General features: G+C 57.3%; 1 protein-coding gene across 5 annotated transcripts in view; it reads left to right on the top strand.

Moving 5' to 3' along the window:
• PRR5 (proline rich 5) overlaps positions 1–24,851 on the top strand; it is a 77,480-nt gene extending 52,629 nt beyond the window's left edge. For all 5 annotated transcript variants that reach the window (XM_073006618.1, XM_073006619.1, XM_007976049.3 and 2 more), the window contains 6 exons: positions 3,813–3,861; positions 6,768–6,825; positions 12,237–12,328; positions 12,773–12,913; positions 14,708–14,843; positions 16,446–24,851. In XM_073006618.1, the coding sequence (XP_072862719.1) occupies positions 3,813–3,861; positions 6,768–6,825; positions 12,237–12,328; positions 12,773–12,913; positions 14,708–14,843; positions 16,446–16,921 (952 nt within the window). In that variant the 3' untranslated portion in view covers positions 16,922–24,851. The remainder of the gene's footprint in view (positions 1–3,812; positions 3,862–6,767; positions 6,826–12,236; positions 12,329–12,772; positions 12,914–14,707; positions 14,844–16,445) is intronic.

Genomic DNA, 24,851 nt, shown 5'->3' with positions numbered 1-24,851 from the left:
GCGTGCTAGCAAGCCCTGGGGCCTGCCCTCCAGCCCAGATTTGCTGAGCGGACATCCTCGGGCTCAGCCTTGTGCCTTCTGTGAAGACCCTCCCTTCTCACCTGGTGCCCTGCTCTCTAGCATCACCCAAAGTGGCCCTGCAAGTAATGCCTGCGGTAACTTTGAGACAGATGGTGCGTGGACATGGGGATCACTCCATGAGGCTGAGGTCACAGCTTGGTCCTTGGAACACCAGAGGACAGGTCCTGGGGTCAGTGGGAGAAGGTTGGGGGGACTGCTGGGGTGGGGGCTGCCTGCCAAGGGTCACTAGGGGCACCACTGTCTGCGATCACAGGGTGAACCTCGGCCCTGTTAATGCCACTGCGCTGATTTCACACTTGTGCAAGGGAGGATGTTGGGCCTCAAAGCCAGTCCTGCTACTAAGAGAAGCTGCTGGCCAGGCACAGGGCCAGACTCCAGGGCTGGCACCACTCAACTGCTCTGTTAGCCTGAACCTCAGCTTCCCCATCCATAAAATAGGGACACTAACATCACCTGTCAGGTGGCTGTGAACAGAGGCCTGTGACTGGCCCGCCTCAGCACTGCCCACGGAGTTGTGCAGGAGCATTAGTATTTTGCCCTGTGCTTCCGTGCACCTGCGGTACTGCGCCGAGCCCCGAACTCTGGTGATGACCAGGTGCAGGAGCCACCTCCGTCCCAGCACCTGAGTGCTGGTTACCTCTATCCAGGCCACCTCTCTTAGCTCCCAGATCCCAGACCCCGTGGCATGGTCGGGGAAGCCAGCCCTGAACTGGGGTCTAGCTTACAGCGTCTCCAGGAATATAAAGTACAACCACCCCAAAAGGGCCTCTGAGGACTAGAGCACGCACTCACTATGTATGGGGGAAGCTATGTTTATTGCACCTCCACTAGCCCCCACAGATCCATGGTTAAGAGAGCTGACCGGAGCAGGAACAGTAGACTTTGTCACCCTCCAACTCCTGGTGGCCAGGGGCACAGTGAAAAGGGTAGGCAGCTTGCAGGAAGCAAGCCTTATTTGGGCTTTTTTCCCCAGCACGTTGCTTTTGAAAATTTCAGCCAGTCCTCTCTTTGAACCACAGTGCAGGGCTCCCAAAATGACTACACGCTGGAACTGTGCGATCTTAGTAAACCACGGGGAAAATGACAATTGTTCCATAATCTTTACAAACTTTTTTTTTTTTTTTGAGAGGGAGACTCGCTCTGTCACCCAGGTTGGAGTGCAGTGATGCGATCTTGGCTCACTGCAACCTCCACCTCCCCAGTTCAAGCGATTCTCCTGTCTCAGACTCCTGAGTAGCTGGGATTACAGGTGCACACCACCACGCCCGGCTGATTTTTGCATTTTTAGTAGAGATGGGGTTTCACCATGTTGGTCAGGCTGGTTTCGAACTCTGGGCCTCAGGTGGTCTGCTCATCTCGGCCTCCCAAAGTGCTGGGATTACAGGCATGAGCTACTACACCCAGCCGAAACTTGTCAGAACGTTGAAAGCTGTTTTACTATTGGTTATAAACGTAACAAACATGTTTTAATGTTTGGTTGTAACCATATAGAGAAATGAAAAAGATTGTACAGTAAAATGAATATTTAGTGCACTATAATTTAAAACATTGGGGCCAGGCGCATTGGCTCATGCCTGTAATCCCAGCACTTTGGGAGGCCAAGGCAGGTGGATTACCTCGGGTCAGGAGTTCAAGACCAGCCTGTCTAATATGGTGAAACCCTTTCTCTACTAAAAATACAAAAATTAGCCAGGCGTGATGGTATGTGCCTGTAATCGCAGCTACTGGGGAGGCTGAGGCAGGAGAATCACTTGAACCTGGGAGGTGGAGGTTGCAGTGAGCAGAGATTGCACCACTGTACTGCAGCCTGGGCGACAGAGTGAGACTCCATCTCCAAAAATATAAATAAAAAATAACCCAGGCACGGTGGCTCACGCCTGTCATCCCAGCACTTTGGGAGGCCAAGGCAGGCAGATCACCTGAGGTTGGGAGTTCGAGACCAGCCTGGCCAACATGGAGAAACCCTGTCCTTACTAAAAAATACAAAATTAGCCATGCATGGTGGTGCATGCCTGTAATCCCAGCTACCTGGGAGGTTGAGGCAGGAGAATCACTTGAACCTGGGAGGCAGAGGTTGTGGTGAGCCGAGATCGTACCATTGCACTCCAGCCTGGGCAAAAAGAGCAAAACTCTGTAAAAAATAAAAATAAATAAAAAATAGTGGGAACATAGTAGTTTGAGCAGTGTTTACCTGTTCAGAACATGATCAGTTTTCGTTGATTTGCTGCACTTTTATCTGTGTTGGCCAGTTGCTCTTTCTTGTATCCATTTTTACAGAACGCCACATGGGTTTCACACTGGGAGACAAGGAGGCAGCACAGGTCACACCTTTGCTGTCTGTGCATGAACTGCTGACAGATACTCAGGGACCAATCACAGACTGACTTTGAAAGAAGTGTTGCAATTGGTCAGTGATTGTTGTACACATCTGTTACCTACATTTTGATTTGTGGACTGGAGAGCAGCCACAGAGCTTGTACTTTATGCAGTTACTCAGTTAATGTGCCAAGAACCGAAATTTGAACCATGTGGTTGGGTGACTGCTGTTACTTAACCAGGATAACTGAAACTTGTATGTATCAGAACCATGCAAAGTGAGAACTGCCTATAATTCAGGACTGATTAGAAAGTTCCCTAGGCCGGGAGCGGTGGCTCATACCTGTAATCCCAACACTTTGGGAGGCCAAGGCGAGTGGATCCCTTGAGGTCAGGAGTTCAAGACCAGCCTTGCCAACATGATGAAGCCCCATCTCTACTAAAAATACGAAAGTTAGCTGGGCCTGTTGGTGCACGCCTGTAGTCCCAGCTACTTGAGAGGCTGAAGTGGGAGAATCGCTTGAACCCGGGAGATGGAGGTTGCAGTGAGTCAAGATCACACCACTGCACTCTAGCCTGGGGGACAGAGTGAGACTGTCTCGGAAAAAAAAAAAAAAAAAAAAAAAAAAATTCCTAATGGTAATAGCAACCTAAAAAGTAAGATTTCTGATGTATTTGGTTCAGAAGAGTGTTGGCAGGTGATATCTGGGGCCTCAGCACTGACAGTGCCTGTGTGCTTTCAGCCTGGCTGCTGTGGAATGTGATGCTCCCATTCTCTCAGGCCCTGGAGGTGTGTAGGGAGGGAAGGAGGAATGGTCAGCGTTGAGTGCCAAGGACAAGGTTCAGATCTCAGCTCTGGCATGTCCCACGTGGCCCTGGTCTGGTGTCTTGACCTCTGCGAGCCTCTCTTGCCTCCCTTGTAATAAAAGGGGAGCCCCGGTGAATACCTGCAGCTGGGTTGGTGAAGACGGAATGAGCTTCTCTGGAATAGAGAGGAAACACTTGGGAAGAAGCTCTGCACGGGGAGAGAGGAGGAGTCCGTGGCATCCGGGATTTGGGCAGGTAGAAGGCGGGAGCAAACCAAGCGGTGCAGGCCAAGCCCTGCCAGGTGTCTCTCCAGAAGGTGTAAGACGCAGAGGCCACTGTCTTCCCTCTGAGGACCCCTTGGCCTCTTCTACTGTGACATGAGCGCAGGGATCTAGTTGAAGAGCCGCCACCGTGGACCGTGGAGGCCCCAGACATGAGGCCGACCCAGCCCCTGCCGGTCTAGATGGGTGGGACTTGTCCACTCCCCATGTTTTTGGGCCAAGCATGCTGGTCTCCCACTGCCCAGGAGGCCCCACCCCAGTCCCTGGGTCCCCCACGCCAGTGCCGTGTGGTCTGGGGCTCACTCTTGTCTCCCCTCCCACCCACAGGCAGCTACTGAAGACGGAGCTGGGGTCGTTCTTCACAGAGTACCTGCAGGTAGGTGGGTCTTGCTCCAGCCAGGCTAGGCCTGCCTCATGAGAAAGCACAGGGGCTCACCTGCCCCCGGGGGTGTGGGGCACCCGCTCCTCCACAGTCTGCCTGCGGTTCCAAGAACCTGCCTCCTTCCTTATCTAGCCACGTGGATTGTTGTGGATTTTTTTTTTTTTTTTTTTGAGATGGAGTCTCGCTCTGTCACCCAGGCTGGAGTGCAGTGGCCGGATCTCAGCTCACCACAACCTCTGCCTCCGGGTTCAAGTGATTCTCACACCTTAGCCTCCTGAGTAGCTGGGGATTACAGGTGCCCACCACCACGCCTGGCTAATTTTTGGTCTTTTGTCTTTTGTTTATTGTTGTTGTTGTTGTTGTTGTTGTTGAGACAGAGTCTTGCTCTGTTGTCCAGGCTGGAGTGCAGTGGCACGATCTCAGCTCACTGCAACCTCTGCCTCCCGGGTTCAAGCAATTCCCCTGTCTCAGCCTCCCCGGGAGCTGGGATTACAGGTACCTGCCATCATGCCCGGCTAATTTTTGTATTTTTATAGAGACAAGGTTTCACCATGTTGGCTGGGCTGGTCTCGAACTCCTGACCTCAAGGTGATTTGCCCGTCTCAGCCTCCCAAAGTGCTGGGATTAAGGAGAGCCATTGTACCCGGCCAAGACGCGGTGAATTCTTAGCGCTGTGCCTGGCACGTGATCAACTCCAAATGTTACTTTCTCCCTTCCTTCAAACTCCTGGGATGTCCGCAGAGGTTTGAGGTGTGCATGGCCCCACTGAACTGCACAGTGGCGATGGTGGCTGTGCCATCAGCATCACCCAGTGTCTGTCCCAGGTACTGCAGCATTTCACCTTTGCTGCACCTTCTCTGGCCAATAGGCCTGCACCGAGGATGCACACGTGTGCGGTATGGTGGAACCTGCCGCTTAGAGAGGTGAAACGACCTGCCTGAGGTCACACAGGGAGGGAGGGCAGCCAGTGAGGCCTGGTGCCCCTGTAGCTTCCAGGGCTGCTGCGGTGCCCAGGGCCCTGCTCAGCACAGGGGCGTCTCATGCAGGCTGGGAGCGAGGCACCCACCTTGCCAAGTGAGTAGGGTTGAGGATGAACCCGTGGTCCCTCGCATCATGTTGTTTTAGGGGTTTAAAAAAAATTGTTACTTAACAGCTTTATTGAGGTATAATTCACATGCCATACGATTCACCCTTTTAAAGTGTCCAGTTTAATGGTTTTTACGTGTGTGTTTTGAGACAGGGTCTCACTCTGTTGCACAGGCTGCAGTACTGTGGCATGATGATGGCCCACTGCAGCCTCAACCTCCCAGGCTCAAGAGATCCTCCCATTTCAGCCTCCTGAGTATCTGGGACCACAGGCACACGCCACCTGGCTAATTTTTTAATTTTTTGTAGAGATGGGGTCTTGCTCTGTGTCCAGAGTCTGGTCTTGAACTCCTGGGCTCGAGCAATCCTCCTGTCCCAGCCTCACAAAGTGCTGGGATTACAGGTGTGAGCCACTGCACCCAGTGGGTTTTTAGTATAGTCACAAAATTGTACAACCTCACCCCATCTAATTCTGGGAGTTTTTCATCCCGCCAAAAATAAACACCCTGTACCCATTGGTAATCCCTCCCCCCACCAAGCCCTCCCCAGCACGAGGCAACCACGTGTCTCCAGGTTTGCCGATTCTGTATGTTTCTTTTTTTTTTTTTGAGACGGAGTCTCGCTCTGTCGCCCAGGCTGGAGTGCAGTGGCGCAATCTCGGCTCACTGCAAGCTCCACCTCCCGGGTTCACGTCATTCTCCTACCTCAGCCTCCTGAGTAGCTGGGACTACAGGCGCCCGCCACTGCGCCCGGCTAATTTTTTTCTATTTTTTTAGTAGAGACGGGGTTTCACCATGGTCTCGATCTCCTGACCTTGTGATCCGCCCGCCTCGGCCTCCCAAAGTGCTGGGATTACAGGCGTGAGCCACCGCGCCCGGCCTCTTTTTTTTTTTTTTTTTTTTTTTTTTTTTTGAGACAGAGTTTTGCTCTTGTTGCCCAGGCTGGAATGTAGTGGTATGATCTCTGCTCACGGCAACCTCCGCCTCCCGGGTTCAAGCGATTTTCCTGCCTCAGCCTCCTGAGTAGCTGGGATTACAGGCATGTGCCACCACGCCTGGCTAATTTTGTATTTTTAGTAGAGATGGGGTTTCTTCATGTTGGTCAGGCTGGTCTCGAACTCCCGACCTCAGGTGACCTTCCCGCCTCAGCCTCCCAAAGTGCTGGGATTACAGGCGTGAGCCACCGCGCCCGGCAGATTCTGTACATTTCGTATCAGTGGTATCATACGGCGTGTGGAGTCTTTTGTCTGGACTCTTTCTGTCCGCATCGGGTTCTTTCTCATTGGAGCACAAGTCAGTGCTTCATTTCTTTGTGTGGATGGGCCACATTTTGTGGTCCATTCTTTCGTTGGCGGACACTTGGGTTGCTGAGACCACACAGCGTGCTTCTCAGCTGAGCCACCCCAGGCAATGCGTGCAGGGTCCCTGAGATAGGGTGGCAGCTGACAGGCCCCGCCTTTGGTAATGAGAGCCCCCTCTTGCTGCAAAGTCCTTGCAAAGTCCTTTCATCACTGTGGGACATGCCAGGCTTCTGCCTGCCCAGCTGAGCCCAGTGCAAGGGGCTGTAGGCCCTGCCCATCTCTCGGGATGTCCGTGTGACCACCTCCTGTCTCGTGACAACCCACGGTGGGGTCAGTTGCCCCCTGAGAGAACTGATGCTCAGACCCTGCAGCAGGTGGACTGTGGGGCCTCGGTGAGTCTCCTCCCCGTTTAAGCCTCGGCTGCTCCCTGGTGGATGGACTCGGGGGCCCTGCTGGCCAGGACACCCCAAGGCATCCACAAGGGCGGTGACACCCCCTCTGTGTTTACCTTCAGAACCAGCTGCTGACAAAAGGCATGGTGATCCTTCGGGACAAGATCCGCTTCTACGAGGGTGAGTGTGGGCCCCGTGGTGGCCACTCTGGACCATGCTAGGTGCTGGCTGGCTGCTGGGCCTCACGCTGGGGCCTCTCGGTGCGAGCTGTGGCTCTCTGGTCCGGAGGGCTTAGAAGGACCACATATAGCCTTGGGGCAGCAGGGCCGAGATCCCTACCCAGAGGGGACCCTGGGAGAGGGTCTGCCCCCCGCCGAACTTGCTGGAGCCAAGGAGGGCTGCGAGATGTCGGGGAAAAGCCCTGCTTCCCCTCCCTGCCCACAGGGCTTTCCGGGCCTAGTGAGTTCTGTTCCTGCAGCCTGGGAGAACCCCTGTCCCGGTCTTTGCAGTCAGAGGAGAAGTGGGTTAGAGCTGAGGTCGCCGATACTCACAGAGGAGGGAACAGGGTCTGGGGCTCAGCTGAGTTTTCTCTGTCGAGGCTCCCGGCCACCCACGGGGACCTTCAGGTTCTTGTTCCTGAGTGGGAGAGCACAGTGATGAGAGGTGATTTGCCCATAGCTACCATGCACATCGGGGTGGAGGCGGGACTCGAACTCAGGTCTGCCTGACTTTAGGGTACACACCCTTTACCCTTCTCATGGCAAAGGGCGAGGTCCCCGCTGGCTTCACGGTGCAGGATGGGCTCCCTGTGGCCGAGAGCCTCGGGCAGCAGCAGAAGTGTGTGCAAGCTTGCAGGAGCGAGCTGCCCTGGGAGCGGGGTCAGCTGACGGGGGCCACTCAGTTCCCACGGATGCTGCTTTGCTCAGGCCGTGCTGAGCACCCGGCCCTGTGCTGGGATCGGGCCTGCGCTGCACCTGTGTGTTGAGCACCTGTGCACCGGGCACCGGGCGTGTGCGTCCCTCCCTGCTAGACTGTCCCGAGTGTTTCACATCTACTAACTCATTTGATTTCCACAACCCTGTGAAGAAGCCACCATTGTTAGCACTGAACATAGGGAAAGTGAGGCACGGTGTCCCTCCCAGGCTACACAGCTGCTCCGTGGCAGAGCCAGGGTGCCAAGCAGGCCACCAGCTCCCAAACCCATACTCTTCACTCTACTGCCCCAGGCTCCTCCTCCAGGCCTCCCTCTGACCCTGAGAAAAGAGTTATTAGCCCACTCCAGCCGGGTGCGGTGGCTCACGCCTGTAATCCCAGCACTTTGGGAGGCCGAGGTGGGCAGATCATGAGGTCAAGAGATCGAGACCATCCTGGCTAACACGGTGTGAAACCCCGTCTCTACTAAAGATACAAAAAATTAGCCGGGCGTGGTGGCGGGCGCCTGTAGTTCCAGCTACTGGGGAGGCTGAGGCAGGAGAATGGCGTGAACCCGGGAGGCGGAGCTTGCAGTGAGCCGAGATCGTGCTACTGTGCTCCAGCCTGGGCAACAGAGCGCGACTCCGTCTCAAAAAAAAAAAAAAAAAAAGAAAAAGAGTTATTAGCCCACTCCACAGAGGAGGACATAGGCCCAGAGGCCTGGCGTGTTCAGGGGACCTTGGAGCTGCGTGTCATGGTCCTTCCTCACCTCCAATGCACATGTTGGGTGGGGCCAGCCAAGACAGGAACACGAAGAGAGGCTATGAGAACCATGAGACCATGGGGGAGGCACGGGGTTCTGGGAAGGCTTCCTGGAGGAGGCAGCATCTAGGCTGGCAGGACAGAGCTGTGAGCATTTGGCACCTGAGGAAGATGCCCGCCCACGCCCCTTGCCTGATGCGGCACATTCCAGTGGTGCCTGTGCCTCCCACCAGGTCTGGCCCGGGGGAGCTGGGGCTCTTGGAGAAGGGAGTTTTGTCCGCAGCAGCCTCCCAGCAGTGGTGCCTGCCCAGCAGAAGGGGCAGAAGGGGCAGAGGGCAGCCCTGAGAGGCCCCACCTAGGGGCCCAGCATCCGCTTCCACCTCGCCAACCCTGCCTGGTCTCCCCAGGCCTCAGGGACAGGCACTGGGCTCTAAGCTGGGAGTCCAAGGCCCTGGCCTCCAGTTCCCACGTAGCTGCAGACACACGGTTTCCTCTCTGGCCTCAGCACCCCTGTCTTAGCAATGTGGGGTTGAACAGTCTCTGTCCACTTGAGTGTTCTCTCCATGTCAGGCCCAGGTGATCTCCAGGGCCCCAGAGATGGAGGAGACCCTGGCCCTGCCCTACAGGGACTCACAGCCCAACTGGGGACACAGACACGGACCAGAGGGTGACGGTCCAGTGTGATGAATGTCAATGTGAAGGAGTGTCCTGGAGAAGAAAGGGTTCATTCTACCTTGACAGTCAGAGAGGGCTGCATGGAGGCAGTGGCCCTTGAGTAGGGCCTCAAAGTGTGGTCTGTTCAGGGGAATGTCTGGTCCCTTTCGGCCCCATGCAATGGGGGCATAGCCAAGTCAACATCCTGATGGGTGGCCTCAGGGGCCTCCCCCTTCCTGCCCCCCACCCCTGCTTGAGTTCCAGTGGGAGCTGTTCACCTTGAGCCTGCTCCTTGCAGCTGTCCCTACAGAGCCTGCAACTCTGCCGGAGGGTGGTGATGGCCCCCCATGGGGCAGCCCCAGGACCTTGCCCCCTGCCCCTTCTCTGCCTCCAAGGAGGCCTTGGACTTCAGCCCCTGGGCAGAGTGGGTCCTGGAAGCAGAGAGCCTGGAGGAACGGCCTTGAGGTGGAGGCTCCCTCCCTAGGAAGGGGAGGAAGGCTGGACCGCGGCCGGGGTTGTTGTTCGATGGCCTCTGTGCGGCTTAAGGCAATCAGCTTCAGCTGCAGCCGGGCAACTCCTTGGCAACCTGAAACTTGGGACCTCTGGGCAGGAGCTCCTGGTCCTCTGCTGGGCCCTGGGATCTGCCGTCACTCGTCCATCAGGGAATCCAAACCCAGTGTGGGTCACGTTACCCAGCTGTGCTGCTTTACACACTTGCCTCCATGCCTGTGCCTCGGCCGTCCCCACGCCAGACGCCCTTGACCTGGTCCACCCAGCGCGTGGTTTTTCACACTGCCCTGTGCTCCTTCCTGTTCCTGGGTCTCCCGACAGGGACTGAGACGGGTTGTTCATTTCCAGGGCCTGCACAAGGCCCTCAGCACTCAGATAAAGAAAGGAAAGACAGACCCCGGCCTACGCCCACAGTGAGAACCACAGGGTAGGAGCCAGCGTGGAGCTACTGCGGGGCTGCTCGCCTGCATCAGCCCCTGCTACTGCTGGGCTGGAGTCAAGGCACGGCGCGCACGCACCCCGGCCCCGTCCTGCCGGCAGCAAACACCCAGTGCTGTTTAATCTCCGCTTTCCACCTGCCCACGTGGGGACGTGTATCACACCCCTTTCATAGAGGATGCCACTGAGTCCGCCTGGAGGAACTTCCTGGGGTCGCCCCGTGCCTGCCTCTGACTAACCCTGCTGCCCCACAGAGGGGCCCCACCAGCCACGAGGCTGCCCTTCCTGGCCTCTTGTCACCGTGTGGCTCCAGCCGGGGCCTGGATTCTGTTTTACAACATCTGCTTTCCGCAGTATTTCCGCCCCGTGGGCTGGAGAACAGCCTGCGCTCAGCAGAACGCGGGCCTGGCCGGTGCCCAGAGCCACCCCCCGGATGGCCTGGGAACTGAGCCGCCTTTCTTCCTGCCGCAGCGGAGGGGAACTGAAGGGACTTTGTGTGCGGGCACGGTTTGGCGGGGCGGTGAGCATCCGCCCGTCCGGGGCATTCCTGCTGGCCCCCGTCGCCCTCGGAGCCAGGCGTGGGCTACCCGGGAGGGCAGAGGGCTGGCCACCGGGCCAGGAGCCGAAGATGGGGACCAGTACAGCTCGCCCCCAGCCCCCGGGGCTGCTCCTGGCTGGGTCCCACTCCTAGTGCCCTCGAACCTACAGGGGGCTTCCAGGAGTAGGGGCAGGGCCCAGAGAGTGCGGAAAAGAGGCAAAGGTCCCTGTTCAGCCTCCACGTTCCCATGGAAACTTCAAAGCAGTTCTGGCCGGGGCTGCAGCCTGAGAGACAGCCGGCGACGCTTTTCTCTTCACTCAGAGGCGGCAACACCAAGATCTCTCTCACCAGTTGCTCGTCTGGCTTCCGGCGGACAGCAGAGGCCCTGGGGACACGCCCTTGGACTGCGCATCCCTGGACCCAGCAGCCCTCATCCCAGCGCCGCTCAGTCCAGGCAGAAAGGCCAAGGGTCCCACACATTGCCCTTCCCACCGGAGCTCAGAGCCAGCTTGGGTGGCTGTCCCCATCCCACAAGGGTTACTCACCCAGTGAATGGCACCGTTCCTCCCAGGGCCAGCAGAAATCCTGCAGAGCTGGTCCCAATGTCTGCTACCTATGTATCTGCTTCAGAGGCTCACCTGTCAAGATGTGTCCCCATACCACTAAGTCTGGCAAGCCCAGCTTGGATCACCCCTCCTCCAGGAAGCCCTCCCTGCCTGACCCTCTGCACCCTCTCCTCCGTTGGACTTGGTGCTGCTATTGGAAGTGGTCTCCGTGGCTCCCCAGACCTGACCACAGCCAGCCTAAGCTGGCCTGGCCCTGGGTCCTCCAGGCGACTGACTCTGGTGCGCCCTTTCCTCGGAGGCTCAGCCTCTGTCTGCTTGGTGGGGGTCAGTTACCCCTAGCCACTGCCCTTATGATCCTGCTCAGTGTTCCACTTCCCTGCCGTGTGATGGACCAGTGGCTGTTTGGGGCTCAGCTGGGCCCCCAGTGCCCAGTATCAGGGCTAACACAGTAGGTGTTCTGTAAATGTTTACTGGAGGGGCAGGCAGTGTGGGGGAGGGAGGGAGGAGGTCGGTGGGTAGGTGAGATCAACTGCTTAACTGGGTTATTAGGAGGATCTGATGAGACTAGGATGTGAGCTGAAACTGTTGTGCCAGTCACACCTGTGTGGGTCTCACCTGTGTGGGTCTCACCTGTGCCGGGTATGCCTGTGTGGGTCTCACCTGTGCTGGGTATACCTGTGTGGGTCTTGCCTGTGCAGGTCTCCCCTTATGCGGGTCTCGCCTGTGCCAGGTGTACTTGTGTGAGTCTTACCTGTGCAGATCTCCCCTATGCGGTTCTCACCTGTGCCGGGTGTACCTGTGTGGGTCTCACCTGTGTCAGGTATACTTGTAGGGGGTCTCACCTGTGCCAGATGTGTACCTCTGTGGCTCTCACTTGTGTGGATCTGGTATGTGACGAAGGTCTGGGAATTGGTGGCTGTCATCTGCCAGGAGCAGACCCTGAGCCAAGTTCCCTGTTCTCATTTCATGCCCTCAGCTCTGGGAGGCTGATCCCTTAGCCCCATTTTATAAATGGAAGACAGAGGTTAAGCAGTGGGCCCAGGGCCACAGAACAGCTGAGCTGTGGAGCTGGACGTCGACCTTGGGCAGGTGCCTCCAGGGGCCTGAGCCCAGGCCCTCCACTCCCGCATCCTCCGACGACCCATCCTGGGTGAGTGGAGGCATCTGCCAGAGCCAGTCAGGCCCGGTGGTGACGGCCCCCCTGCCCACAGGACAGAAGCTGCTGGACTCGCTGGCAGAGACCTGGGACTTCTTCTTCAGTGACGTGCTGCCCATGCTGCAGGCCATCTTCTACCCGGTGCAGGTGGGCGGCCCAGCCCTGGGGAGGGAAGCCCAGTGCCCCTGCTGCGCCCACCCTGGCCTCACTCTACAGAGGGGGGCTGCCGGGCTGGGGGACGCACACACCTGCTCTGTTCTGTGCTGCTCTCCTTGGGCTTCCTGAGTTGCTCGGAGCCTGTTTCCACCTGCTCAAGCTACAGATATGGACGCCTCCCTCCCCGTGAGTCCCCCAGCAGCAGCAGCAGCAGCAGCGAGGCACCGAGTAGGGGGCTCTGTGACAGTAACCCTTTCACTGCCAGAGGAAACTGAAGGGGCCCTCTATCCTTGGGACAGGGTCATCTGAGGAGAACGGGTGGAGGGGCCTGAGGGTCAGCAGGTCTCTTCCCCCTTTGGGGTCCCAGGGCTGGGAGAGGGGAGATGAGGACGCCTGTGACCGGTGCTGGTGGGGTGGGGTGCCTTCCCTCCACAGGGCAAGGAGCCGTCGGTGCGCCAGCTGGCCCTGCTGCACTTCCGGAACGCCATCACCCTCAGTGTGAAGCTAGAGGATGCGCTGGCCCGGGCCCATGCCCGCGTGCCCCCTGCCATCGTGCAGATGCTGCTGGTGCTACAGGTGGGCGCAGTGGGCACAGCGTCGGGCATGGGGACCGTGCGGCAGTAATTGGGCTCAGATACCCACAGGCAGAGCATGAGACGAGGATTTAGGGGCACGAGATTTAAGGAAGGGCCCGATCAGAGGAGAAGCCTGTCAGGACCTGGGACCAGGGAGCAGCCGGTTGGAGCTATGGGTTCAGGAGAGCTCAAGCCGCAGACCTGTTCCTCCTAGGCACAAGTCTGGGCCTTTACACCCTGCGTCGGCCAGCCTGGGGTTGTAGCCACCTCCAACACACACATGCACACGTACATACTGTACACATGCATGCTTGCACACACACTACACATGCATGTGCACTTACTACACACATGCGTGGATGCACATGCACGCACAGTGGCCCAGTCATTTCTGTCCAGAGGTCTTTCGTCAGTGGGTCAGCTCTGGGGAAGACATTCTGAGAGCTGTTAGCCCCCCTCACAGCAGGTGGGGAGAGGGTACCTGCCCCAGAAAGGAGTGGGGCCCCCAGTGGCATCCACCACAAGCCGGGGGTTTCCGCACACTGCCCTTCCCAGGCACCACACTTCGCAATTGGCCGGCTCATAGCGCTGTTGCAGGACCGCACAGGCACTGCCAGCCACCTCGTTTTACAGGCAGGAGACTCAAGTCCTGCTTGCTGGGAGCTAACAAGGGCAGGAGCCCAGCCACACCCCAGGTCTCGCGGGTGCAAAGCCTGCTATCGTTCTGAATTCCCGTGAGGATCTTTTAAAATTAGGGTCTGTGGGGACACTCCCAGCACTTTGGGAGGCCAAGGCAGGCAGATCACAAGGTCAGGAGATCAAGACCGTCCTGGCCAACATGGCGAAACCCCGTCTCTACTAAAAATACAAAAATTAGCTGGGCGTGGTGGCACATGCCTGTAATCCCGGCTACTCGGGAGGCTGAGGCAGGAGAATTGCTTGAACCTGGGAGGCAGAGGTTGTAGTGAGGTGAGATTGCACCACTGCACTCCAACTTGGCAACACAGTGAGACTCTGTCTCAAGAAAAAAATAATTCTACCCCCATGTATGTTGTGCCTGAACCACCTGACAGCCCCTTGAGGCCTGCTGTCTTCCATTATTCATGGATTCACTCATTCATTCATTCACTCATTTAATGAGGGCAAGCACTCGTTATATGTCAGCTTTCTCCCAGCCCTCTGTGTGGGATGCTGGGACTCAGAGCTTTTGTCCCCGCTCAGCGCACAGCTGGGTGAGCAGCCTCATCTCCCGGGCCGTGGCTCGAATACGCCTGGAGGTAGCGGTGAGCTCTTCAGAGCTCCGGATGAGGGGAGGTGGCCTGAGCCAGGGATGGGAAGAAGAGAGGGGCTTGTGAGGAGGTGTCTGATGGATGGGGCCTGCACCTGGCCCCGTGGGGCAGGGAGCCCCAGGTGAGCATCTTGGCCCTCCCTGGGTGGGGTCAGCCAGTGTCTCTGGAGAGACTGTCCAAAGCCTCTAAGGACTCTTGAGTACGGGGCCCCTCCGAGGGGTGGAAGGTGCAGAATGCCCATCTCACCTGGCCACAGCCTTTTTCCAGGGCACACCATGGTCTCCCAGATGATGATGCTGCTGTGAGCAGCAGAGTGATTCAGGCCACATGCTCTGAGAGGGGCTGGGAGACCACTGTGGGCCCTGCCGTGGGGACAGAGAGCCCATGGGAATGGGAGGCGGGAGGCAGAGGACAGGCTCTCTGGTGGGCGGGACATACGGTTGAGAGCCTGGGGCCACCAAGCTCAGGTGCATGACCCCCCTACCCCCCGCCCCACTCTCCTGCAGGGGGTACATGAGTCCAGGGGCGTGACCGAGGACTACCTGCGCCTGGAGATGCTGGTTCAGAAGGTGGTGTCGCCGTACCTGGGCACCTACGGCCTCCACTCCAGCGAGGGGCCCTTCACCCATTCCTGCATCCTGGGTAGGGGTCTGCCTGGGCCTTGGGCTGGGGTAGGGGTGACCATGGGCCCTGTCCATTGTGAACAGATGGGCAAGCCGAGGCCCCACGACGGAACCAGGATCTGACTCCAGACTGGTTCTCAGCCGGGCAGCAGCCCCCAGCCTGCCATGTGCTGGCCTGGACCTGGGGATCCGTGACGGTGGACCAACACCGTGAGCAGTAATGTGGCGACACCTTGGAGAGTCCCACCAGGGCTCTGCGTTCCCCAGGAGGCCACATTCATGGACAGTCTTGAAAGTCGGAAATGGGTCAGGCGGAGTGCTCAGAACATGCACATGCTGAAGCCTGAGGACTCCTGGCTCAGTTAGGGAACTGAGGCTGGGAGGGACGAGGCCTAGGGGTGGGTGGCATCCCGGGGCTACCTGGTGCGTCCAGCACAGCTGGCCACGTTGCTCCCTTGACGGAGAGCCTCTGCGATCCTGCAGCAATGTCCTCTGAGCACCTGCTGTGCACCAGCCCGAGGCCACGCCCCTCCCCTCCAGCGGGGGAGGCTGACCAGTGAGTCCCCTCCATGTCCCACCATTAGCTGGAGGCTGGGAGCATCCCAGGCAGAGGGAACAGAGCTGGGGCAAGGCCCACTTGGGACTATGCCCTCTTCATCCAGAGGGGCTCCCCATCCCCACCTGCTGGTGTAAAACCTGCCTACCGGTGTGTCTCAGCTCAGGTGGTGCCCTGGCCGCTGGAGAACTTTGAGCCACTCAGGCTCGGTGTAGCCCTGGTGGCAGCCCTCAGCCCGTGCCTGATGGGACCTTCTTCCCTTGGTCCGGGAAAGACCCCTGAGCTGCTCATGTGTGTTGCCTGCCACCTGGTGGCCACTCTTTGGACTGCAGGGTCCCAAATGAGAGCCCGAACCCTGCCCCATCACCAGCCTCAGCCACCAGTGCCACTGCCTCCTGCCCAGATGACCCAAGGGGCCTCCTCGCCGAGTCCCCATGTCTGCCCTTGGCCCCCACAGTCTATTACTCTCCATGCTGCGGCCAGCGAGGCCCATTTACAACTGCCTGACCACAGGCTCCCCGCATTCCCAGGATGGAATCCCCGCCTTGACCTTACATGGAGGGCCTGTCCCCATCTGCCCCCATCATAGCCCCACTACCTGGCCCCATGGCTCGCCTGCGTGGACTTCTTGCCGCCTCCCGCTTCATCCCCTTGGACATCAGCTCCAGTGGGGCAGGGGCTGCACCTGCCTAGGAAAGTGTAGACGTCCAGCAGGTGCCACAGTCCATACACTTCCACAAGTGGAGAAACTGAGGCACGGGGGTTAGGTAACTTACCTAGGGTCAAGCACAGTTTGCTGGCAAGGTGCAGGTTCAAACCCAGGCATTTGACTTGAGGTCCTGTGTGTCCAGGCTGGGCCTAGGCTGGAGAAGAGAGACCAGAACCTGAGCTAGCGTCAGAGCTTGTGGTGGCGGGACCTGCTGGGCCGGGCCTGGGATCATCGTGGGCTGGGCCTTCCCCGCAGCTCCCCCTGCACGAGGACCCAGTGTGTAGCGAGCAGCAGGTGCCGAGGTAGGCGGGGACACAGGTAGCCTCTGGTGTGACAGTGCTCATGTCTCTCCCCAGAGAAGCGCCTCCTCCGCCGCTCCCGCTCGGGGGACATGCTGGCCAAGAACCCGGTGGTGCGCTCCAAGAGCTACAACACGCCGCTGCTGAACCCCGTGCAGGAGCACGAGGCGGAGGGCACGGCGGCCGGCGGCCCCAGCATCCGCAGGCACTCTGTGTCGGAGATGACGTCCTGCCCCGAGCCCCAGGGCTTCTCCGACCCGCCCGGCCAGGGCTCTGCTGGGGCCTTCAGGTCCTCCCCAGCACCCCACTCAGGGCCCTGCCCCAGCAGACTCTACCCCACGACCCAGCCCCCTGAGCAGGGCTTGGATCCCACCCGCAGCTCCCTGCCCCGCGCCAGCCCGGAGAACCTGGTGGACCAGATCCTGGAGTCCGTGGACTCGGATTCTGAAGGGATTTTCATTGACTTTGGCCGGGGCCGGGGCTCTGGCGTGTCCAACTTGGAGGGCTCTGGTGGCCGGCAGAGTGTCGTGTGAGGCCTCACAGCTGGCCTTGAGTTTTTACTGACACGTCCCTGTGTGCGGAGGTGTCCATGTGGCGTGTGTGTGTGTGTGTGAGACTTTTTTACTCTGTGCCGTCCCGCCAGCCCTGTGGGCCTCCTCACTGGCCTCGGTCGCTTTGTGTTTCTGTCTTGGTTGGAAATACCATCAGCCTCCCAGGCCCGGCCCAGGTCTGTGTCCGGCATCTGAGTCAGCATTACCTGGGGGCCTGGGTCAAGGACAGGGGTCGGCTGCTCCCTCCCACGCTCCTCCTGCCCCAGCCCTCTGGTGTCCACACCTGCCCGCAGAGAATGTGAATCCGGTGGGGTCTGCCCACGCCGGGCCCCAGAGTGACCAGACTTCAGCACACCTGTCTCTTCCTGCCTGGGGTGGCCATGGGGATGGAAAGGGGTGGAATAAAACCTGTCGACCCAGCTCATGTCTGCAGTGCCTGCCCTAGGGACGCCCCTTCAGGGTGCTCACCCTCAGGCCTTTGCTACTTTCTAGGAAGCACAGGTTCCCAGGGTCTGCGTGGAGGGGGCTGACCTGTGCCTGTTGTCCAGGCCTCCCTACTGCTCCACGATCCCTGTCCCTGATGGGAGGATCGGGAGATTGTGGATGGAAAGGCTGGGGTGCTAGGGAGTGGGGCTGGCCCAGCCTTTGCCCCGGCCTTAGCAGGGAAGGAGGGGTGGGGGTGGGATCTGCTAGCTCCTCCCGTGCTACAGAAGGGCCTGGGGGTGGTGGTGACCTGCTGAAGGCCACCTGGCCTGGGAAGGACAAGCTAGCACCTACTCTCACCTCCCCTGCAGCCTCACTACCCCCAGACAGGTTTTCCCGAGTCCCCAGGTGGTCAGGATTCCCCCCTCAGCCACAGCAGGCAGGGCTTGCTCCCTGTACCCCGCTCAGTGAGGCCCAAATGTTACTGAGAGCCAGAGGCCAGCCCAGCACCACGGGCACCCTTTCAGGACAGGAGCTGAGCCTGGGGTAGGCTTCCCTGGCCAACCCTGCCCTTTTTAAGCATCGGGTCAGCGTGGCCTCCATGGGGAGGGGTGTGGGGGTCTCTGATGGCGGGCATCTTTCCACACCGCGTTCGCCTGCTGTTCTGCCACCCCAGCAGCCTTCCACGCCCTCGCCTCTTGTGGTGTTGATTTTCTTGAGATGGGGAAGGAGTGCTGAGCGAAAGAAGGATAGGCCCAGGGCAGGGGAACTGGGTGGGTGTGAGCCAGGCGTGAGCACGAGGAGGACATCACCTGATCTCTGAGTCGTGGCCGGAGCTGGCCCAGGCTGTCTGCCGGCAGAGGCTTCTGGATGGAGGAGTTTCCCTCTCTGGTGGGAGAAGCAGACCTGGCACCCCTGCTTCAGCTCAGGATAGGAGGGTGTAGGGGTGGGGGCAGGGGGAGCTCCGGCTTTCTGACTCTGCTGAGCCTCAGTTTTGTCATCTGTGATATGGGCGCATACCAACCCTGTGGAACTCTCTGAAGCTGCTCGGAATGGCTAATAGCCCCAGGCAGGGCTCAGCTGGGCAAGGAGAGGAGCAAGAGCGGCCTCAGGTCCCAGGCTTGGGGGCAGGTGGTCATTGAACAGGAAACCAGAACCTGGTCTGAGAACCACTAGGCCAGGTTGACGAGGCCAAGATCCCTGAACCAAGCTCTGGCTCCCAGCTCCATCATGGAGCCAGAGGTGGCCTGGCGTGGGGAGTAGTGGGTGACCATTAGCAGCAGGGTTGCCAGCAGTCACCTCAAGGTAGGAGGACCAATGACCAGAAGCCGTGGCAGAGAGTTGGTGTCTGGGCTCTGTCCTCACCAGGGTACTAGACCCTCTGTTCTGCCCCCGAGTGGTGGGGGCTTCATCGTGGGGGGTCAGGCATCCTGGACGCTACAGGGCCTAGGGTGGCCCAGGCACTGGTGGCCCCTGCTGGCTGGCGCTTGGGCCCACGGCAAGGCGATCCTTGAGCTCTCTGTCCTCCCTCCCTGGGGCAGGAGAGGAGGCCCCTGGGCAGCAGCCAGCAGCATCCCTAACCGTAGATTGGGGGGCTGCAGCCCAGGAGGGTGGGTGCTGGGCCTGGGCCTGGGCCCTGCAGCAGCCCAGGGGGCTCAGTGGGGACGCCAAGGAGGTGAGGAGGCTGCACTCCCAGCCCTGTAAAGCAGCAGCCCACCAAGAGGGGGTGTGTGTGTGTGTCCCAGCCTCGTTCCCGAAGATGTCAGAGGTGATCTGCATTCAGACATCTGAGAAATTGATCACCTGTAATCCCAACAGAGTCTCGCTCTGTCACCCAGGCTGGAGTGCAGTGGTGCAATCTCATCTCACTGCAACCTCTGCCTCCTAGGTTCAAGTGATTCTCCTGCCTCAGATTACAGGCATGCATCACCACACCCACCTAATTTTTGTATTTTTAGCAGAGACGGGGTTTCACCATGTTGACCAGGCTGTTCTTGAACTCCTGACCTCAGGTGATCCACCCATTTCAGCCTCCCAAAGTGCTGGAATTACAAGCATGAACCGCTGCACCCTGCCCCTGTTTATCTTTTAAGGAATAGAGTGACTCAGGGAAGAGGCATGGGGAATCGTGCGCTCCATCCCGTCTGGTCTTCAAGGCATCCCCCTGGAGAGCTGCGCCTTGTCACAGAGTCAGGGCTTGGTGACATTATGTTGACAACAGAAATGAGCAGATGGCTTCTTATATTTGCTGTTCTGTCTCCCACACCCTAAGGTTTGTTAAAAGAGTGAAATCGCTGGCTAATTAGTGGTTGGTCTACCATGGGCATCTCCAGAGTATGTCCCCATTGGGGTGGATTCCTCTGCATCTCCAGGGCTGGGGTTCTAGAAACTGCTTTATCGTTTTCGTCTTTTGTGTGTTTGTTGTAAGTTTTGCGCAGGATTCTTGTGAACGCTCTACCCCTGACCTCTTAAATGCACAATCTCAAGCCCTGGCTGCATCTGCTGACCCTGAATCTGCATTTCAGCCCCGCTTTGGGGGTCCGTGGGCTTGCCGGGACATGGGAGCCTCACCTGCACTGTGACAGGGTCTGGGGGGAGGTGGCACTTAGGAAAACCCAGGGTGGGTCACGATAGCCTTCCTGGAGACCCTGACTGCACCCCTGCTGAGAGCTCAGATTTGCTTGGGTGTCTGTGTGTGTGTGTGTGTGTGTGTGTGTGTGCACGCGCGCGCGCACACACGCACAAGTGTTTGGGGGTGTGTGTGCGCGAGTGGGTGGGCATGTATGTGTGTGTGCGAGTGGGTGGGTGTGTATGTGTGTGTGCAAGTGTTTGGGTAGGGGTGTGGTGTGTGCACGTGCACAAGTGTTTGGGTGTGTGTGTGTGCATGTGTGTGTGTGTGCGCGCATGTGTGTGTGTGTGTGCAAGTATACACCACACAGCAGCTAAGCCCTGGCAGGAGGTCTCAGAGGCGGGTCCATTGGAGTGCTGATGCCCACCCCGTGTGCCCTCTCAAGCACCCACTTTGCACCCCATGGTGTTCATCTCTAGAAGGACTAGCTCCGTTTCAGGAAGGTGCTGCTGGGCGGGCTGTGGCCCAGGAATCACGAGGTAGGGGGCGAACGTGCTCTCTGGATGTGCCGGCCCTGGGGAGAGGAAGAGGAGGAGTCCCAAAGGTGGAGAGGCCCGCAGCCGAAGCCCCTCCCAGAGGAGGGAAGACTCCTGAAGAAGAGGGAGGGACTGGGAAGCGTGTAGGCTAAAGGGGTGCCCACAGTAAGCGTGGACCCATTTGTCATTTTCCATTTGACCATGAAAGTAATAGCTTACAGCCAGGCACGGTGGCTCACACCTGTAGACCTAGCACTTTGAAAGGGTAAGGTGGGTGGATTGCTTGAGCTCAGGAGTTGGAAATCAGCCTGGGCAACAGGGTGACTTTGTCTCTATAAAAAAATATTTTTAAAATTAGCCAAGTGTGGTGGCACGTTCCTGTAGTCCCAGTACTCTGGAGGCCGATGTGGGAGGATCACATGAGTCTGGGAGGGCACACGGGGTGGGCTGCGGTGAACTATGACCACACCACTGCACCGCAGCCTGGCTAACAGAGCGAGACCCTGTCCCTGCTGCTGCTGCAAAAAAAAAAAAAAAAACCTATAATTACAACTTCTGGGTCTACACCCAAAAACTTGGAAGCAGGATCTCAAAGAGAGATGTGCACAGCCGTGTCGTTCATAGCGGCATTCTTCACAACCACCAAAAGGTGCAAGCCACCAAGGGTCCATCGTGAACTGAATGGATACGCAATGTGGTCATCCATGCAAGCGGATATTCCTCAGCCTCAAAGAATGAAGTCCAAATAATAATAATGAAGTCCTGATATATGCTAAAAACCTGATGTGAAGTGAAAGAAGCCAGCCAGCAAAGACCACATCCTGGATGATTCCATTCCAAAATGTTCAGAATAAGCAAATCCGTAGGAACAGAAAGTAGAGTGGTGGTCGGCAGGCCCTGGAGGGGGGTTTAAGGAGTCGTCGATGGGATTCGAGTTTAATTTTGCAAGATAAATAGAGTTCTGGAGATTGCACATCAACATGAATGTTGCTTAACACTACTGAACTGCACACTTGATTGTGTGTATTTTACCACAGTAAACACACAAGGAAGGGGAGAGAAAAAAGGAGGGGAGGGGAGGAAGCTAGCTTCCACCTTTTGACTGTTGTGAAGAATGTTGCTATGAACACGAGTGTGCAAATATCTCTGTGAGATCCCTGCTTCCAATTCTTTTAGGTATAGACCCAGAAGCCTTTTTTTTTTTTTTTTTTTTGAGATAGAGTCTCACTCTGTCGCCCAGGCTGGAGTGCAGAGCCGCTATCTCAGCTCACTGCAGCCTCCACCTCCCAGGTTCAAGCAATTCTCCTGCCTCAGCCTCCCAAGTAGCTGGGACTGTAGGCGCCCGTCACCACCCCCAGCTAATTTTTGTATTTTTAGGAGAGACAGGGTTTCACCATGTTGGCCAGGATGGTTTCAATCTCTTGACCTCGTGATCCACCTGCCTGGGCCTCCCAAAGTGCTGGGGTTACAGGCGTGAGCCACCCGCCCAGTCGACCCAGAAATCTTATTTATAGGTCAATTTTTTTTTTTTTTTTTGCGGTAGGGACAGGGTCTCCCTCTGTTGCCCAGGCTACAATGCAGTGGCATAATCACAATCACGGCTCACTGCAGCCTCAACCTCCCGGACTCAAGTGATCCTCCCACCTCAGCCTCCAGAGTAGTTGGGACTGCAAACACGTGCCACCACACCTGGCTAATTTTTTTTTAATAAGGGAGGGAGGGAGGAAGGGAGAAAGGGAGGGAAAGGGAAAGGAGGGAGGAAGGGAGGGAGGAAGGGAGGGAGGAAGGAGAAAATAAAGAGAAGGAAGGAAAGAGAAGAAAGGAAAGGGGAGAGGAAGACTCCTTCCTTCCTTGCAGTCCCCTGTAGCTGCTTTCCTCAGGAGCATGAACTGATCGTCTTGGTCTCTCTACTGAGACTGGAGTGGAGGGACACAGCACTCCATCAGGGGAACTGTGGTCCCCAACTCCAGGACTGTCCAGCGGTAAAGCAGAAATGCTGGAAGGAGTAGGGAGGCCGCTGAGGCACAGGAGCCTCAGGGATGCAACTGGCTCAGACTGGAGATGAGCCCCTAAGAACCATGATGCTCTTCCTGGCCCCTGTGTAGTTGGGGGTGGCGATGTGACCAGCCCTGGCCAGTGAGTTCTAAGTGGAAGTGATGCAGGGCACTTAGAGCTGGAGCATTTCATTGCCAGACAGAGACCCCTCCAGGGCTGTCCTTCCCTCTGCCACAGTGGTTGGCAGTGTCCCAGGCAAGCCTGCTCCAGCAGGCAGACGTGCGGCTTGGCTACGGTGGTGGAGGCCCCTGTGATTGGGAGATGCTTGTTGCTTGGCACAACCAGGTTTGACTTAACGCTACACTCCTTTTTCCCAGTACTCTAGAATCACATAGTCCTTGAGTGGGGAGAAGGCTGGCATGGGATATTTCATTGTATATATTTATGTATGTTATACACCCCTCATGGGCAGAGCCAGGACCTCCAGGGTCTGATTCTAAGTTGGGCACTGTGTGACATTGGGCAGGTCACCCTGTCCTCAGTTTCCCGATCTATAGCCAGGATCTTCCCCAGCTATGAAATCAGTGACCGGTGCTGTTTCTTTGCCTGTCTGTGCAAGGTGGACTCACATGCAGAGCAGGGCTATTCGATTGTAGACTCCAGACACCAGACATCTCTGACAAAGGGGCTCTGTGCAGATGACAAGCATCGGGCAGACGCCTGCTTAATGGTTTTTGACCTGAAGGTGATAATGGCTTAAGAATAAACGGATGGTTTTACCCCCAAGAACCCTTCTCCTCATTGACTGATGTGTTTGCAGAGAGCTCAGAACTGCTCTCACAGGCTGTAAAAAGCTATAAAAATGTAAACTATCATCGACATCATCTGCAAGAGGAATTTCTCATGCTGACATTTCTCTCCTCACTATGGGGATTCATGTCAGCCTGTGTGTGGAGGGGGAAGAGGCCAGGGGAGCATCAAATATGAGGATGTGGGATCCGGCGGGCTCTTACTTGCAAGCAGCCAAGGCCGATGCCAATGATCATGCAGAGAAGGAGTTTATTGAAGAATGTTGCGAGCTCCTAGAGCTGTCATGAGGTGGATGAGCCAAGCCCACTTCCAGGAACAGTGTCCCAAATCACCCCACACGACAGTGGGCCTGATGGGAAACCGGCGGCATTGCAGCCACCTAACAGGGAAGGCTCCCACTGCCCAGATGCTCCCACAGCACAGCGGGCTCCCATCATAGGGGGATGATCCCACTGCACAGATACTCCCATTGCATAGATGCTCCCCACACACTGAGAGGCTCCCATCACATAGGGAGGCTTCCACTGCACAGATGATCCCATTGCACAGATGCTCCCAGCACACAGAGAGGCGCCCATCGTATGGGGATACTCCTGCTGCACAGATGCTCCCCACACACAGAGATGCCCCAGTTACACTGGACCAAACCGAACTGCCACCAGCGCCAATACCGTTATGTTCCAGGCACTTCACTTTGTAGCCACTGTGCCCTCCCTCACCACCCAAGCTGGGCATCGCTAGGGACACCCTCTTCAGGGTTGTGAATTCTAGGGCAGCCTCCTCTCTCATGGTGGACATCACAATGGTGCAGCCTGTCACTGTCGGGGCCGTGGTGGCAAAGGGACTGGGTAAACCCGTTGTCAGGCCACCTTGGGGCTGTGAGATGTCTGTAAGGTCTTGAGTGCCAATATGGTAAAGGCATTTGAGGGGTGGGCAGGTCGGTACACAAGCTCAGCATCCATCCTGCTGTCAACCAGGGCAGCAGGAGCACAGCCGCCTCAGCTGCAAATCAGAAGGGTTTCCACTATTAGACCCAAAGATCCCAGAAAACACAGTGGAGAGTGCACACACCTTCAGTTTGCCGGCAGCACTAACCACACAACGCATTTGCTCTGACACGGGTCCAGGGCACGAAGTAGATGGGCAGGGGTCAGGGAACCTGCCTGGGTTTCTGGGCCAGGCTACACAGGGATAAAGCAGGCCCCTTAACCGACTGAATCCCAGGATCCTGGCCCATAAAGGGAGAGGGTTGGAAGATGATCTTCCACATCCCTTTATCCCTTTTACCCTAACCTGGCAGTCATACACCCAAATCGGGGGGCAGTGTTGGCTTCGTGGTTTTAATAAGGTTAAAAGCAGGCCAAGTCTTAGCTCAAGCAGCTGGCAGGCTGAGTTAATTTGGGAGAAAACAAATGGGAAGCCCAAGACCTTGGACATAGATCTTTTATTCCCTCCTCCTTGAAATTCTCCATCCCCAGGCACTTATTTATGTGGAATTTGCTGCTTGGAGGAGACCCAACTCTGCGACTTCAGAAACATTTGTAAGAGCAAATTTAATAAAGCCGAGAATAATACCATT

Source organism: Chlorocebus sabaeus, chromosome 19 (genome assembly GCF_047675955.1).
Source record: "Chlorocebus sabaeus isolate Y175 chromosome 19, mChlSab1.0.hap1, whole genome shotgun sequence".
NCBI classification, from domain to species: domain Eukaryota; kingdom Metazoa; phylum Chordata; class Mammalia; order Primates; family Cercopithecidae; genus Chlorocebus; species Chlorocebus sabaeus.
The sequence above is the reverse complement of the archived record's forward strand: the minus strand, read 5'-3'. Positions and strand labels throughout refer to the sequence as shown.